An 18,594-nucleotide genomic window follows, 5' to 3' on the forward strand; every position below is an offset into this window, starting at 1 on the left:
GTTAAGCAGTCAAGAACAGGATGGGGGCAGGTAAGATGCATAATTGTGGGTGGCAGGGGAAATGGACCCATGAGACAATCTCTCTTAAGATATGGTCCATGCTATAAAAAATTTTGGGGACTTCTCATATAAATATAACAGTGAAATAAATGTACTCTGATAATAGAAAGTGAGTGCAGAATGCTAAAGAATTACACTGCTAAGCATGTTTCCTTTGAGACATCAAATTAGATGTGCAACATGATTTTGCTTCCATTTCAAAGAATAATGTGCAGAGCTGGAGATCCATCTGTTTGCTCTTGTTAGCACCATTGAAGCTCCTGTGTGTTAAACAGCCTTTTGCTACTTCAAAGTATGTTTGAATTCTTCGTTGTGCATATAGCACACACACAAAGCAAACATTCCTTACAATATCAACAGCTCATATTCCTGTTTATTCTACTTGTAAGTGAAAACAATTTGTTCTTGCTATTTATTGTTTTATTTTGCACCGTGTTTTATTTTAGCTATGACAGTGAGGGTCATCTCACAAATGTTACATTTCCAACTGGAGTGGTCACTAACCTTCACGGGGAAATGGAAAGGGCCATTACAGTGGACATTGAATCATCTAGCAGAGAGGAAGATGTCAGCATTACTTCAAACTTATCATCAATTGATTCTTTCTATACCATGGTTCAAGGTACTGTAAACAAAACAAAAACCACAGGTACTTATAATCAGATACTAAATTGCGAAACTGTTTTTTTTTTTCAGTGCATAATGTATTCAGATCAGCTGCCTAAATGGGTACATTAGCACAGCAGATGTTAGTGAAAATATTACAGTTCAAGGACCTTAGAGGGAGGGAGTAGATACGAGGATGTAATTAACTCTACTTTATTATCTAACCAACAAGCTCTTGGTTTTGGAAACAAACTTTGGGATCGACATAGGGGATACCTAGTCTACCAATAAGTAATGATGAAAGACCACAGAGAGGGGGGAAAGAATTAGTTAATAATTGGTTTGGCATTGGATCTGAGATTTAAGGTAGTGTGTGAAGCTACAGCAGCATGTTCTAGCAACAGTTACAGTGCACTTAGTATTTTGCAAATACAGTAAAATATAATGATACAATAACAAATATATTTTATGACAGTCTAAAAGAATTACTCTTTGAAAGTGTGATTTTTTTTTTCCAAAGTGCCTAAGTGACTTTGAGCACAGGTCCCATTGCAAGTCAAATGGATTTGTGCTCCTAAGTCACTTAGGGCTAGATTCAAAGGGACTTGGGCATCTAAGGGTACATCTACACTACAGGGGGGAGTCGATTTAAGATACGCAAATTCAGCTACGTGAATAGCGTAGCTGAATTCGACGTATTGCAGTCGACTTACCCCGTTGTGAGGACGGTGGCAAAATCGACTTCTGCGGCTTCCTGTCGGCGGCGCTTACTACCACCTCCCCTGGTGGAGTAAGAGCGCCGATTCGGGGATCGATTGTCGCGTCCCGACGGGACGCGATAAATCGATCCCCGAGAGGTCGATTTCTACCCGTCGATTCAGGCGGGTAGTATAGACCTAGCCTAAATCCAATATTTAGGCACCTCTGACATTTGCAAAACCACTACTCAGCTGCTACCTAATCCTGTAGGTGCCTAAAGTCCCCTAGGTGCCTACGTTTCTGCTGGTGGGCATGCGCAAAGCTGCCTAAGTCCGGTCATTGCTGAGCAGCTCGGTGCACTAACTCATGCCTAATCCCTAGCAGGATTCTCAAACAAGGCATTCTCCTACCTATCACCTCGCCTGTGGGCCCAATCTGGTAGGTGTGCTCTGAGCATCCTTAACCCCTCACAAAAGCCACTTGAGAGGGAGCGAGAGAGCCAGAATACCCAATAGCTCAGTGGTTAGGGCACTCCCCAGGATGTGAGAGAGTTAGGTTCAAGTCCTTGCTGCAATTAATATTTAATTATTTATACCAACTGGAACCGTTTCAACAGGAGAGACTGAGGAAGGCACCCCCCAGAATACCCAATAGTCTGGTAATTAGGGCACTTATCTGGAATATGGGAGACCTGGCTTCAAGTCCCACTCAGGCAGAGGGGGGAATTAAACCCACATCTCCCACATCCCAGGTGAGTGCCCTAACCAGTGGGCTATTGGCTATAAGGGGGGGGGGAGACTGTGTCTCTGTGGCTTAGGTGCTCTGTGGCTAACTCCAGGAGAGGATTCATGGCTATAAATCCTGATTGGAAGGAAGCAGCTCCTCATAGCCTATTAGATGCTTAAGTCTCTTTGTGGATCTAGGCATTAAACCTCTCCCTTTTCCTCTGCATTTCAATGGAGGCTAGTTTAGCTGGCTCCCTACTCAGCTTACTCCCCGTTCAGCTTGCTGGCTTCTGTGAATCCCCTTCTTAAGCACCTGACCCTCTACATACAATGCCTGGAGAGTCTGAGGCTGTCAATACCACTGGGTGGCAGAGGGCCTAGGAGTTGGGCACTGAGCATTGCTGTGCCTAAGTTCCCTGTGTGAATGTAACCCATTGGTAGTTTTAAAAATCTCACCCTGCATGTATTAGTCAAATAAATGTCAGTATACAATGTCAAGACTCGCTGTACTTATGTTGCATATGTGAATGCATGAAAAAGCCAGATTTTTAACTCATGTAAGTTATATGTTTTTATACTTTGTTTCATTTTCAGATCAGTTAAGGAACAGCTACCAGATTGGCTATGATGGCTCCCTCAGAATTATCTATGCCAGTGGCATGGATTCACACTACCAAACAGAACCGCATGTTTTAGCTGGCACAGCCAATCCAACAGTAGCGAAAAGAAACATGACTCTTCCAGGAGAGAATGGACAGAACTTAGTAGAATGGAGATTCCGAAAAGAACAAGCCCAGGGAAAAGTCAATGTGTTTGGCCGAAAGCTAAGGGTGAGTAAATGTTTGAGTATGCATGATATCGACGGCATTTGGTGTTCATGAGTAGTAACAGAGGCACGATTCAATGGGCATTGCCATTCCTCAGCCACAGAATATGTAGAATATATACTCCCACAGTAGAGCTGAAAGTAGCCATGGTTATTACTTTACCTAGTGGGTAAAGTTTTTCTTTCTTTAATTGCTCTTGTCTTTTTCATGGGCTCTCTTTGTTGAACTTGGCATCTAATATCATGGAATGAGTCAGCATTTAGTAGTAGTAGTTGTAGTATTACCATACTGCCTAGGAGCCCAAGTCATGGATGAGGACCCCATTGTGCTAGGTACTGTAGACATAGAGAGCAAAAGATGCTCCCTGCCCCAAAAAGCTTACAATCTAAGTATAAGAAAAGAAACAACCAATGGATCCAGACAGACGGGGGAGTATAAGGAAAGAATGAGACAATATTGGTCAGTGGATAGGCTGTGGTCTCAGTTCACAAACAGCCAAACTGTTGACAAGTTTTTTGTATAGATTTTTGTAGGAGACCTGAGGAAAGATTTGAAGGTAGATAACGAGGTGGCTATGCAGATGTTTATGGGAGTACCTTCCAACGGTGACGGGTAGCATAGGAGAAAGCACGGAGATGCTTATTTGAAAATTTAACAAGGGGCTGTACAGGCTGGCATCATGGGTGATGGGAGGAGAGTGTTGACACCTCAATAACAAAAGAGAGATGATATATTGCATCGAGAAGGTCTTTGAAAGTGGATAGAACCATCTTAGGTTCAATGTGTTAGAGAAGGGGGACTCAATGGAAGGAAAATTATCTTTGCAGAAGCATTCCAAATGGATACGAATGGGGCAAGAATGCATTTGTCCAAGTCCAAGAGAAGAATGTTAGAGTAATTGAGGCATGAGATGATGAGAGCTCAGATGAGAGTTTTGCCGTGTGGGTGGATAGGAAAGGCCATATTTTAGAGATGTTATGCAGAAAGAATCGGCAAGATTTAGACATAGCCTGAATGCAAGAACCTAGAGAGAGAGAGAGAGAGAGAAGTCTGAGATGAAGATGACCCCCCAGGTTACAGGCCTGAGTGACAGCAGAATGGTATTGTCCACAGTAATTGAGAAAGGAGGTAACAGGGAAGACTTGGCAGTGGGGAGCAATTGAGAGGTTTGTTTTAACCATCTTAATCTTGAGTTGATGACTAAATATTCACAAGGAGATGTAAGAGATTTTAGTTTGGACAAAAGGAGACAGGTCTGGAGTGGAGAGGTAGATCTGTGAGTCATCAGCATAGAGATGTCAGTTGAATTTGAATCTTGATAACATCATGGAATTCCTGTACAGTAACTCCTCACTTAACATTGTAGTTATGTTCCTGAAAAATGCAACTTTAAATGAAACAATGTTAAATGAATCCAATTGTCCCATAAGATTTAATGTAAATGCGGGGGGTTAGGTTCCAAGGAAATTTTGGGGGGGCAGACAAAAGGAATTATACTGTATACTGTACAATACTGTACTGTGGTTGAGAAGTGCCCCTCACTTACCCCACACAGGCCAGCCGGCTGCAGTCAAGGACACTAGGAAGCACCTTTGCAGCAGCAGCTTCCCCGGAGAACAGGCTCGGATTTTGCCAGGAATGCTCCAGGCCCGCCTCTTCCTGTCCCCGCTCCACTCCAGGCCCACCTCTTTCCACCCCCACTTCACCTCCTCTCCGGAGCATGTCACATCCCTCCCCGGCAAAGTCCTAAGCACCACCAAACAGCTGTTTGGCAGTGCTTAGGACTTTCTGGGAAGGAGGGGGAGGAGCAGAGACACAGCGCTTCCCCACTCCTGCCCCTCCCTCCCAGAAAGTCCCCAGCGATGAGGGAAGTGCTGGGAGGGAGGGGGAGGAGACGGAGAAGCGGAACTTGTGCATTGTTCCCTTGTAAAGTCGCTCCTCTTCCACAGAATCTTACAAGCAGGCAGCCAAACGACGTTATAAGGGAGCATTGCACAACTTCAAATGAGCATGTTCCCTAATTGAGGAGGGACATAAAATTGAAACAACCTTAAGTGGGACAACGTTAAATGAGGAGTTACTGTATTTGAAGATAACTTTTACTATCTTTTGTAACACTTCTTGCCATAACACTAGTGCAATCCTAGGATCTCATTCTTTTTAAAAAATACTGAAAGTTGCAACAATACATATTTCTGGAAGAAAAGTCTTAATTTTGTTTCCCAAAATAACCCTCTAATATGTGCCTTTTACCATCTTGTTAGGTTTTTTCTCATTATACAGTAGGCAAAATGTATTCAGCAGGCAAACTCTGATTTACAACAGCCATTTGATAAAGACAACATAGATTAAGCACTCAGAATTGGGTTGCCAGGAGACCACCTCAAGACCACAATAGAAATCTGAATTACTATTGGAATAACACCTAATTCTTTTAAATCGATCCTTGGTAGTTCATCAAATAAAGGTGAATAACTTCAGTCTGCTCCTCTTGACTAGTTATAGGTAATGTGCTGTTTTAAAAATTTCATTAGGGACAAAGGAGAAAAGAAAAACACCCTTGCATCTCATATTACTCCTCACCTCCTCAACCCCAAGAAAAATTGATCTTTTTTCTGACAAGGAGGAATGATTATTTACAGTGATGGTTGCTCAGGGTAAGCAAAACCCTACCTAGTTTTGGCACCTGCTGTTTCTTGCTAAGGGAATGAAAAAGGAAAACAGCACAACTAAAAGAAAGGGAACTTGGCCTAGACAGAAATCTTGTACTCTCTTTCTAAGTATTACTGTGTTCAGCCTGAGGGTCACGTTCCTTTTCTCCTTAGCATTGTAACTTTAATCTCCACCGCCCCCACAAATGATTTGGCTTCTGTGGTTCATAACCATTTCATTGTGCAACAAGGGAGGTTAGCAGACCCTATTGAAGCACATGCCAAATCTTCTTGGAGGCCAAGGCACCCTAGATGGATGGAGGATAATATTCTATTTATAGCGTTCTCTTGCCCAAAGGCCTCTGGGCATCCAAGAAAATCTAACTTAAACCTGGCTTGCTACCAAAAAATGTAATATGGCCAAATAAATTACAGAATCAGCAAAAGAGAAATCCCCATTAATCCATCTGTCAGAAATGGAGTGATACCCTTCAAACTTCCTTGCTGTAGTGCAACAGGAAGGGAGAAGAATCTGTAAGGTGCTACAGCCTTGCAGGGGTTATGGAGAGATGGGGAGAAAGTAGAGGGAAAGGCAAATAGGGGGGAGAGATTTGTCAAAATATGGAAAAAACAGAGTGAGCGATTAGAAATTAGGATAAAATAACAGTAATTAAATTCTTTGGGGGAAAAGAGGGCAGGAGGAGAAAAGTAAGAAGATGGTGAGAGGAAAATGCCTTGAGGAGAAAGGAGAGGAAAGAAGCCCTAGAGAAAAAAAGCTGAAACCTTTTTTAAAAATTTGTGTGAACACACACTATGAAAATGCTGCAGTGCAGTCTGCATAAGAATGAAGGAGAAAAGAGAATGGAGAGGAGAGAATGAGAAAAGAAGGAGGAACAAAAACCAGGGCACTCCTAACTTTTCTCCGCAAATATGTCAATAACAGTTTGCTGCAAAGAAGACAAATGTACACAAAGACAATGACAAAATGTATTGCTGATATATGTGCTAGTGAATATTACACTTTCACTGTATTATACTTGATTTGGTAACATGATGCATTAATCTAAATTTTTAATCTACTAATTTTTAAATCTATCCATAATCACAAAACAATTTGCAATCTATGCCACATACAGAAGGACTTTGGATCTTCTAGTTAGGTACATAATTGTGGACTATTGATACATTTCTCCCATTTTTATTGAGAATTCCAAAGAACAAAAGAAAGAATAGGCAGAAAGGGACAGACAGAGGTGAATGGAGGGGTGTCTGGGGAAGGCTAAGAAATGGAAGACAGAGAGATAAAGAGCACTCCCTACAGAAAAACTAATTCAGGCAAATTGCCTGATCTAAAAGGTAGGAAAATGGAATAAAAAAATCTACCTGAAAATAAGAATAGCAAAAGCCCTCAAACAATGGAAGTGGAGCAGATGGGAGTATGCCATATTCAGATTTAAACTGGTTTTAGAATCAATATTGGTCTATACTAAAAAGTTAGGTCAACCCAGGTTCATTGCTCAAGGGTCTAAGAAAATCCAGACCCCGGAGCGACGTAGGTAAACTGAACTCACCCCTGGTGTAGACTGTGCGAGGTCGATGGTAGAACTCTTCCTTCTTAGGGAGAGGGCTTACCTATGCTGAGTGGGGAACCCCTCCCATCAGAATAGGTCATCTCTACAGTGAAGTGCTACAGAGGCACAGCTGCGCCTTGTAGTGTTTCAAGTATACACAAGCCCTTAGAACACTTACTTGTGAAAGTATATTTAAAGAACATTAGACAGCTCATTAAGTGTATTAGATAACACTTTGCAGCTGTTAGATTTTTCTATGTTTTTCTTATACAAGACAGTTTTTACATGAAAACAAGATTTTTGTTCTGACGGTGAGAACAAAGATCCTGTTTTTATGTCACTGATCCCACAAGAACAAGTCAACAGAGACAAATATGATACATAAACAGATCAGAATCTCTGGAAAATGTTTGGGGTTTTTTTTCCAAACTTTTCTGTGATCCAGCAGCAGCTTTTTAATACCCGTTAGCCCAACAATAAAGATCTAACTTAGATGCATCTTTTTGATGCACATCAACTGTTAGGTAAAGTTCAAGACAGTTACATTTTCACTCATGTGTACTCCTGAAAAGTTTCTCTGATCAGCATATTCTCTTGCTCCTTTCCAAATGTTACTGGACTAGCTCTCTTCACCCCTTACTCATACTCCTCTCTTCTCCTGCATGTGTCAATTTAGAAAGCAGATTTTTAAAAATGCTTTATACAACTATCATCTTGTTCTTGCTCCTTCTTCCCATTTATTATCATTTTGCTGTGCTGAAAATCTATCTTGGTTATCCACAATTCATCTTCACACAAAAAACTCAAAAAGGGAAGAGCACATGTGAAGTGGGTTCAGAGATGAGCAGCAAAAATGGTTGTAAGCCTGGATTAAAAAAGAAACTAAAAAACAATGCGACAGGTTACTGTAGAGACGGGATAAATAAGATTGGGTATGCTAGAGGTCTATAAAGTATGAATAGTAAACAAAAAGAAATTCACCTGCTCTCCTAATACAAGAATAAAGGGACAAACAATGAAGCTAAAAGGCAGTATATTTAAAAATGAAAAAAATGCATATAATGTATAATTAATGTATGGAACTCACTGTTATCACTGGTTTCAACAAAGAGTTTTTCTGTATATGTACTAAGAAAAGTTCCATAGTTAGACTGGAAAGGTTGTTGGTTGGTTTGTTTTTATTAAAAACTGTTATAAACATTATGCTTCAGGACATAATCCAACCTTTAACTGACCCATGGGTTGGGAATAAACTGCCTCTGAGGGCATGTTGTTATTTCATAATTATCCACTAAGGGTTTCTTGCATCTTCCTTGGAAGCATCTTGCATTAGATACTGTCATAGACAGGATACTGGACTAAATATTGTGTCTCTGATACAGTATGGAAATTCCTATGTGCTTAAGTTTAAATCTAGCTTCAAAAACCTTAACTTTTACTAGTTGTTTTGATAGTGCTCCCAGTAAAGGGTTAGGCCTGAGTTCTTTGCTCACTTTTTAAGTATCATTGATGTACCGTGCAGTGATTTGTCTTGTTTCACTGAATCATTTCCTTACTCTTTAGTCATTGCCCCATATTTTTGTACTGCTTATCTAAAACAGCGGTATGGGCTCTTCAAGTAGCACCAGTTATTATAAAAGTTTTCAGTGCATATACTTTCGTATTTTGTTAACTGTTGACTAAACCTTAAGGAATTTAATTGAAAAGATTTTGAACAAATGCCAGGCTGTCTCTCTACTTAATGAAACCTTTTAAAACAGCAGTTAATCTAAAGCTTTGCACTTATAGCAAGAAGTTGCTAAATTAATTTACTGACACAAGGAATCAATCATTATAAATGGTGTTTAAACAATAGCTGGTACTCTGAGGAAGTAATAGGTGGCTGGTATTTGAACAACATGATTTATTTTGTCATCTTGTTTGTTTTATAAAAGGTTAATGGCAGAAACCTCCTTTCAGTCGACTTTGATCGAACCACAAAGACAGAAAAGATCTATGATGACCACCGTAAATTTCTGCTGAGGATTGCCTACGACACATCAGGGCATCCAACTCTCTGGCTGCCAAGCAGCAAGCTGATGGCTGTCAATGTTACCTATTCATCTACAGGTCAAATTGGCAGTATTCAGCGAGGAACCACTAGTGAAAAAGTAGACTATGATGGGCAGGGAAGGATTGTATCTAGAGTATTTGCTGATGGAAAAACTTGGAGTTACACTTATCTGGAAAAGGTAAAGAACACTACAGTTTTAACAAATGCTTTGTTCTATCAACATTGCTTTGAGCACATTGAAAGCTATGCAGAACATGTCAGCCATATGCAAAGAAAATACATGACAGAACCAAATTTTATTTCTGGTTTTAGGTGCCCATATGTGATTCACATGGGTACTGAGGTAATTAATGTTTCTGCATTAAACATTCAGTTAACTTAGTTAACTTTTAGTAACTGATATATTTTGTAAATTATTTAGGCCATGTAACAAACAAGTGGCATCTCTATCTACCTGCTTTCTTAATACATAAAATAATATACAGGAATTAATTAGATCTTGGTAACTTAAGTCAATGGTAAATGATTTATGTCCAACTTGTATGTTGTGTTTTGTGGCACAGAAAAGAGTTATTTCATTATAGTTAAAGGTGCCAGTTCATACTTTGTTCATATTGTAGTACAGAATCAAAGCAATAATGGAGAACTCATGAATCTACTTTATATATTAGTATCATAGAAACATGACTCTCTTTCCTAATACTGTCTCTGCATATCGCATATCTCCATTGTGAGAGCTCATGCCCTGCCATGTAACAGCAGAACCCATCTAGTACCCTTAGTTCTAGAGTGCTGTGACAGAGCAGCAATCACATACTACCTTTCCCACTCCCCCCAGCCTGACTGCTTTGTTATAGATCTCGTAACTCCTGGCTGGGCACACTGTTTCACGGGTAATATACTCGGAGAACAAAAGTTACTTTGATAAGTAGCTTCTCTTTTTCTGTGGTTTGCAGTTTTGTGTTAGGTATATTGCTATATGGAACATATAATTTTAAAAGTGTATTGCTCAATATGAGCAAAAAATGAAGTTGCCATTCAAGGTCTGAAGTTCATACTGAGGGATTTTGCTTTATCCAGCTTTCAGTAAAATTCATATCTGAATAGATATTTTCAGCCAGCAGGAATACACGCTAGTCATGACCATAGTCATATACTATATTTATGGGTAAGAAAAGGGTTGTGTTGGCTGCATGATTTCGAAATCATGCATTGTTTACATGACAAGACATATATAATATTGCCAGTTTCTAAAACTAAAATCAGTAAGGGGGGCAGTATTAAAATCATGTTCAAATAAATGCCTTGCCTTCCCTGAACTATTGATAACACCTTCCGTTATTAATATGCAACTATTTTTTAAAATCGTCTACTTGTTATCATTTATATTGCTTGTTTACGTTTTGCATATGGAATAATCTTTTGAAGAGTGGGTGAAAGCTGTCAACAGTGGAGTGAACCTGGCATGACTGGTTGGTTTCATTCTACAGCTACTTCAGAAGGTCATGCTGGAATTAAGTGTAACCCATGGGTCTGTCCTTCTCTCCTCTCCATCAAGTTGACCCCCTTACTCCCTACAGAGTACCCCAACTAGCAGCATCTATGACTACTGATGTTCACAGCCTCTGCATGAAACTGATTAAGTCATTTAATTCTGCTGCTGCAAAGCTGAGACCAGTTGTATCAGTGGAGGGAAGATCTAAATAGCAGACGGGGTTTTGTTTTGTTTTGTTTTGTTTTTAAATAAAGTTATGAGGCTGGAAAGCTCTCCACCTCCTCTCCAGTATCCATAAGACATAGGGGAAAGCTCCACCTGTAGCCAGGCAGGAGGAGAGGAATGCTCTCATACACAGCAGAAGCCATAAAGTAGGGAAAGCCCACATGGGTAAAAACATCTACTGGCCAAGCCTTTTAGAAGAGAAATTCTCTGAGCTGTAATGACAGTACTTTGTGGAAATCCCAGTTCCAAACTGTGGCTGATGGTATGGATTTTCTCACCAGAGCAACTGCTACTACTGGTTGGAAGGAAACTGGAACCACAGATGCTCTCAAGATCTACTGTTCCAACTCTGCTCTGGGCAGAGCCTTTCTTTCAGAATTGCTTTGCCTACTAACTTAAGTTCTGTTTAGTAAATGATTCTGTGTTGTTATTATGTGGCATCTCTCTAGGTGTAAGGCAACAGTTATTATTTAGTGCTATAAATGTATCTGTATTTATACAATGCAAGAAGTCAAGGTTCCTAACTGAGGTGCTAATATTCTAATTATTTTTCCACTGAAGCCATTATTCAGTATATATTGTTCACTAACAATTGTGGACATGATTTAATCAAGGCCAATGATTCACAATATCCAGGCATCAGGAAAATGGCATTGACTGACAGAATAATTCTTGTGTAGCTGCTCTTGATGTAAATAATCAAACAATTCTTATGCCTGTGTCATAAATACATATAGAACAAGAACAAGAACGTTCAGGGATCTTCAGGCTAGTAAAATTCTTCTGCATTATCACTAATTATGGGGGAGAAATTGCATCTCCCATATGTTGTTCCCTTCGTGAGTTATTGGCTTGAAGACAGTTTTTCTTCTGCCCGTATTAAACATGCCTTATCCAAATCCATTGACAATCTGCTGTTTGGCTGCGAGTACTTGATAAAAGAATGACACAGTCATAACAAGTAGCACATTATGAATCTGGAGCCAATAATTACAGAACCCCTTACAATTAAGCATCCAAGTAAATTAGACAGGGAAGAGTTTAACATGTAAGGTCAAGGCTAACTTAATTTAAAAAGATTATAATTTTCTCAAGTTGAATGTCACATTTTTGTTGTCAAGAAATTGTGTGTTAATTCACGATTTGTCACATGGTTAAAATCTGTTCTTGCTTTTCAGTCAATGGTCCTCCTGCTTCATAGCCAACGGCAGTACATCTTTGAATATGATCTGTTGGATCGGCTTTCTGCCATCACCATGCCCAGCGTTGCTCGTCATACCATGCAAACCATTCGTTCCATTGGCTATTACCGGAACATATACAACCCCCCTGAAAGCAATGCCTCCGTTATCATGGACTACAATGAAGAGGGACAGCTCCTTCAAACAGCTTTCTTGGGTACAAGCCGAAGAGTCTTGTTCAAATACAGAAGGCAGACGAAGCTCTCAGAAATTTTGTATGATAGTACAAGAGTCAGTTTTACTTATGATGAGACAGCAGGTGTTCTGAAAACGGTAAACCTCCAGAGTGATGGTTTTATCTGCACCATTAGATACAGGCAAATCGGCCCATTGATTGACAGGCAGATTTTCCGCTTTAGTGAAGACGGAATGGTAAATGCTCGATTTGACTACAGCTATGACAATAGCTTCAGAGTGACTAGTATGCAAGGTGTCATCAATGAAACCCCATTGCCTATTGATCTCTACCAATTTGACGATATCTCTGGTAAAGTTGAGCAGTTTGGAAAATTTGGAGTTATATATTATGATATTAACCAGATAATTTCCACAGCTGTAATGACTTACACAAAACACTTTGATGCTCATGGCCGCATCAAAGAAATTCAGTATGAAATCTTTAGGTCGCTAATGTACTGGATTACAATTCAATACGATAACATGGGGCGAGTGACTAAAAGAGAAATTAAAATTGGGCCATTTGCCAACACCACCAAATATGCTTATGAATATGATGTTGATGGTCAGCTCCAGACAGTTTATCTAAATGAAAAAATCATGTGGCGATACAACTATGATTTAAATGGCAACCTCCATTTGCTCAACCCTAGTAACAGTGCCCGTTTGACCCCACTTCGCTATGACCTGAGAGACAGAATCACTCGACTAGGCGATGTTCAGTACCGATTAGATGAAGATGGATTCCTGCGTCAGAGGGGTACTGAGATCTTTGAATACAGCTCAAAGGGCCTTCTCACTAGAGTTTACAGCAAAGGCAGTGGGTGGACAGTGATATACCGTTACGATGGACTAGGACGACGGGTTTCCAGTAAAACTAGCCTCGGACAGCACCTCCAGTTTTTTTATGCAGACCTTACTTATCCAACCAGGATAACTCATGTATATAACCATTCAAGCTCTGAGATCACTTCTCTTTACTATGACCTGCAAGGGCACCTTTTTGCCATGGAGATTAGCAGTGGGGATGAGTTTTATATTGCCTCAGACAACACTGGGACACCACTGGCTGTTTTTAGTAGCAACGGTCTGATGCTTAAACAAATTCAGTACACTGCTTATGGCGAGATCTATTTTGACTCCAACCTTGACTTTCAGTTGGTAATAGGATTCCACGGAGGCTTGTATGACCCATTGACCAAACTAGTCCATTTTGGAGAAAGGGATTATGACATATTGGCAGGCCGCTGGACTACACCTGACATTGAAATCTGGAAAAGAATTGGGAAGGATCCAGCTCCTTTTAACCTCTACATGTTTAGAAACAACAATCCAGCCAGTAAAATACATGATGTGAAGGATTATATCACAGGTAAATTGTTTAAATTGTAGCAATATTTCCCACCTACTCAAAAATCTAACCTGCTATAATGTACTCATCACCCTGAAATCTGAGCATGTGGGTTACAAACTAAGTATGCTGTCAGCTGAACTGAATTTGGGAAAACGTTAAAAAAACTAATTTAATTGTTCAGAACATTTGCTACACAAATAGGTTAGATGATGCATGTTTCAGTTTGTTTCCACTTATGTAAAGAAAAATGACATATCACTGTGCATTAACAGAAGTTCCTGAAAAATACAGAGTTTATGTGAATACATGTCATGTGTTTCAATATTAGAACTAAGTAAGATTATCTGTGCCTTTTTTTATTTAGGTTGGGTCAGACTAAATGAGGCTCATCTGCACTTAGTAAGGAGGTGTGAGTGTTCCTCCGAAAAGGAAATAGGGAAACAAGTGGTTTTCCATCATTTTGACAAACAGTTGCCCACTGGTTAGTTAATAGGTGTTGACAGGCTGTCAGAGGTAGGGCTGCCCACAGTCCCTTGAATCTATCATCTCCTAGCAATATGTACTGTAGTGAATGCCATAGCACTAATTTTCATTGTGACATTTAGAGAAATGCAGTTGCCACAAAAGTATTACTAGAAAAATGAAAACTAAATTTCAACTAACATCTTTGATCTACAGTAGAACCTCAAAGTTCCAAACACCAAAGTTACAAACTGACCAGTCAACTACACACCTCATTTGAAACCGGAAGTATGCAATCAGGCAGCAGCAGAGACCAAAAAAAAAAAAAAAAAAGGCAAACACAGAACAATATTGTGTTAAACATAAACTACTAAAAAAAAAAGTAAAGCAGCATTTTTCTTCTGCTGTATTAGTTTCAAAGCTGTATTAAGTCAATGTTGAGTTGTAAACTTTTGACAGAAGAACCATAACGTTTTGTTCAGAGTTACGAACATTCCAGAGTTACGAACGACCTCCATTCCTGTAACTCTGAGGTTCTACTGTATAGAGTAAAATGAACCCAACCGTACATATAAAGCTGAAGCTTCTATGATTAGTTTAGGTGACTTAATGCCAGATGGCAGCTTTGCATCCATAGCTTGCTGGGGTTTATTATGTACCTGGGAACACTTTAAATAATAATTTTAAAGTAAAGATTTTCAAGGCCTTTTCTGACATTCTGAAAGATTCTATTCCCTCCCCCACTTTTGGGGTGTTTTCATTGGAAACTGCTGGATTTTAATACCCACAGCTCTACCATCTTCTTTTAATGTAGTATGTGTGAAAAGTTGGTGGCCAGACAGAAATCCACAGTACAGATACAGCTCAGGCATGAGCAGAGCAAGCTGCCCCTACTCTGCCTAATCAACGTTTCTCCATCCTAACCTGGCTCCTAGCTTTCTATTGAAAAACAACCACAATCCATTGTTAGTGTGCCCAATGTAATATTTTTTTAACTAGAAACTAATTTTAGTGACTTTAATAGCTAGGACTCTGAATATATATAGGGGGAGCTGCTGAGTTAAGAAGGTTCCATTTTACAGTGCTGCTATCAAAGTAGAAGCCAGACTTCAAGAGCAACAAATAGACAATTAAGACTAGCACCACTAGAAAGATCCTGCAAGCAAAATGTTTTTCCTGTTGCAGTTGCTAATTGCTGCTCTGAAATAGGAAGTGTTGCAGAGAGTAGATTTCAACAGTATTACTGATGGATGGGAGCAATTTTACTTTTTATTCTCATTCGCCCAACTAAATCTAAGAGAAGGTGAGTAGGATTCTGATCTCTCTTTTACAGCAACAAAATTGCCTACTAAGTTCCTTACATGGAAGGCAATTGAGCACCCAAATAGGAGTGCAAGAGGAGACAATAGGATTGCCCGGGCACAACTGAGAACAGAATGTGACCTGCAGTACTTTTATTACTGGTGATTGTTTGAGATGGAAAGAACTCAGCTTGACTGTGAAATGCCAGTGGAGTTTGCAAGACAGCAATTAGAAGAACATCTTTTCCTTGTGCTTCTATATTTATTCTGGAGATCACTGAGATACACACATGAGAGACTATAATGCTTTAAAAACAGCCACCTTTAAGATTAGAATAGTACTTTTATTTGGAAGTTATCTAAAATATGCCATCTGGGTTATACTAGTTCCAGTAGAGTTGCTGTACAGACTATAGACACCAGTACCACAAGAAGAATGTTAAATAATTCTGGAGTGTTACGGAATGTAACTGTTGTGGCTTTGACAAGAATTACTTCTAGATTAAAACAGGTAAAAATTACATTTCAAAATATAGAAAATTCTTTTTTTTTCTTGTATATTTTTCTTCCAGATGTTAACAGCTGGCTGGTGACATTTGGCTTCCATCTGCACAATGCCATACCTGGTTTCCCTGTTCCCAAATTTGATTTGACAGAGCCTTCATATGAACTTGTGAAGAGTCAGCAATGGGACGATATACCAGTAAGAAAAAAACAAAAAAACACCAAAGATGGAGATAGGGTTGAATAGAAGGAACTATTCTAATTTAGCTATATATTCCTCAGGGTGCTGCTTGTCAGTTTTTTATTTAAACAATGTATTGCAAATCTCTATGCCTTAAATATTTTTTCAAAGGATTTACTAAATTACAGGTGCTAATTCTACACCGGTTTTTGTGCTTTTGCTAAATTAAGTATGATTTTAAACAAGATCCAGTTTGTTTTCAATAAAATAGATAAGAATGTAGAGAGAAATAATAAATAAATATAGTACTTTGAAACCCTTTTTAGACTTGTAGGTTTCCCAGTGGAAACTCTAGAGATTGGATTTATACCAACACCCTGCCTGAAGGCAGAAAGTGAACACGGTAATAAAAAATAGACTGTGAAATAAACAGAAGAATAGGTGATATAAATTATGCATACTGGGCACCAGAACAATTTTACTTCTCTTTAATATTAACCATGTTTTATATGTAAAGATAAAATATTGAAAATGAAATTACCTCAGGTAAAACCCATTACATTACATAGAATCAAAACTCCAGGTGCTTATGAAATTCCATGGGGGGAAAAAAGTATCTACTGCAGACCAGAAAACCTGTAACAGTTTTAAATGACAAAGAAAAGAAATAGAATGTAAAATTGAAAAGCCAAATCTGCCATTTAGTAAAATGGAATTTATAAATCTAGTCATTCAGAGAACAAAAAGCTACATACAATAAAATCCCCAAATTTGCAATGAGACAGACTAAGAAGAGATCAAAAAATGGACAATCCCAGAATAATGATTCCAAAAAAAGCATCTCTCATTTACGGGAATGATTATGTAGAATTTTAAGTAGTGGTCAGTAATTTATTATCATGATCATTGTTGTTAATTAATCTGTGTATAGTACCATACTTTTGCACAGTGCTTTACAAGATTGTAAACTCTTTAGGATCATGGTTTTTTTTAAAATCTAATTTAGACAAACAGATTATGAAAGGGGGTAGGAAACGGATATACCTCACAATGAGTTACATTGTATGGGAAGTGAATAATAAATCTGGTATTTTAAAGGAGACTCAGAAACAAAGGAAGCAGCAAGGGAAAAGGGTGGTGAGAACACACAGCAAGGTGGGGAGTGATGGGGGATCTAGGCTGGGGCAGTTCTTCAGAATCTTTGAAATGAGAACAGAGGTGGAAGTGAGACTGGAAAGGAGTGAGAGGCAGTGAAGATGCTGGGAATGGACAGCCTACTCAAGGAGCTCAGAGATAAAGGGAAGGAAGCAGTTGTGTTGAGTGAGGATTTCTTCAGAATATAGATGATCTGTGCAAAAGGGAAGGTGCCAGAGAGGAGAGGTGAAACAGAGAAGGAATGAGAAAGAGAGCAAGGGAGATTGGGATGTAGGAGGAGATGGTATCAAGTTGACAAGTTAGAGGAGTTTGTGTAGGACATTCATTTGGGATGGCAGAGAAGAACACAGAGCTAAAAGAGGACAAAAATCAAAGGTAAAGAAGGGACAGGGTAGATGATGGGATGGACAGCCCCTCTCAATTTGACCTTTGAATAAGTTATTACAGTCTTGGGCAGAGAGAGCAGAGGAATAGGTGGGGAAAAGCTATCAGGGATTCTTCTATTTAATTTAGTTTTCAAGTAATAAGGACACCTAGCTAAGGTTCTAGGCACCCTAACATCATTAATAACACACTCAATAAAATTCCACAATAAGTAAAAATTAAAAAGAAAAAAGATTAGAGGTGTGAGAGTGGAGAGCAGATACAGGACAGGGCAGGACCAGCAGAGCTGAGGGAAGAGAGAACAAACTTAGGGTGGAAGGAGTCAGCATGTTCACAGGACTTCTTCCAAACAAAGGTGCTCAGTACAGCGAGATAATGAACCGAAATTGATTCTGGAGGGAGGGGGGCAGCGGACAAAGGAGAGGTTCAAAGTGCTCATGTTGGAAGGGGAAGTAGCATGGTTTTCATTATTCAGTAAGAAGATAGAACTAATCAGAAGGCATGAACAGACATGAATACAGCATATATACATGTTGGTTCTGGGTAAGCAGCTCTCACTGCTACTGGTTAACTAACATGAGAGCCACAGATGGCCTGTGCTCCCCATTGCTGCCAGTGTGTCACCTTCCTTCTCCCCCAGTAGAGCTGTAGGCCTGAGCTCTGTCTCTGCTCTGCACTGTGCAGATTAGAAACAAGGTGGGGAAGCAATTTATATTTTCACCTTTGAGAGTCAAGTGATGGGAATGTTCCTTCACTTGTTCCTCTCCCACCCCCGATAGGATGTTAAGACCTGGGAATGTGTATGGGTGGGGGATGGAGTTATCCACCCTTGCAACTAGAGAGAGCTGAGGGTTGGGGAAACATGTTTAAAAATAATCTTTGCCCCTCGGAAGGTGCTAGAGCACCTGGCTGCTATTTGTGTC

The 18,594-nt window shown here is 39.5% G+C and overlaps 1 protein-coding gene across 35 annotated transcripts in view; it reads left to right on the top strand.

The window, feature by feature from the left end:
- TENM3 (teneurin transmembrane protein 3) overlaps nt 1-18,594 on the top strand; it is a 2,213,160-nt gene that overhangs the window by 2,189,191 nt on the left and 5,375 nt on the right. For all 35 annotated transcript variants that reach the window (XM_065596701.1, XM_065596700.1, XM_065596702.1 and 32 more), the window contains 5 exons: nt 507-682; nt 2,685-2,920; nt 9,074-9,370; nt 12,091-13,702; nt 16,020-16,150. In XM_065596701.1, the coding sequence (XP_065452773.1) occupies nt 507-682; nt 2,685-2,920; nt 9,074-9,370; nt 12,091-13,702; nt 16,020-16,150 (2,452 nt within the window). The remainder of the gene's footprint in view (nt 1-506; nt 683-2,684; nt 2,921-9,073; nt 9,371-12,090; nt 13,703-16,019; nt 16,151-18,594) is intronic.

The sequence above is a fragment of the Chrysemys picta genome, chromosome 5 (assembly GCF_011386835.1).
Source record: "Chrysemys picta bellii isolate R12L10 chromosome 5, ASM1138683v2, whole genome shotgun sequence".
NCBI lineage: Eukaryota > Metazoa > Chordata > Testudines > Emydidae > Chrysemys > Chrysemys picta.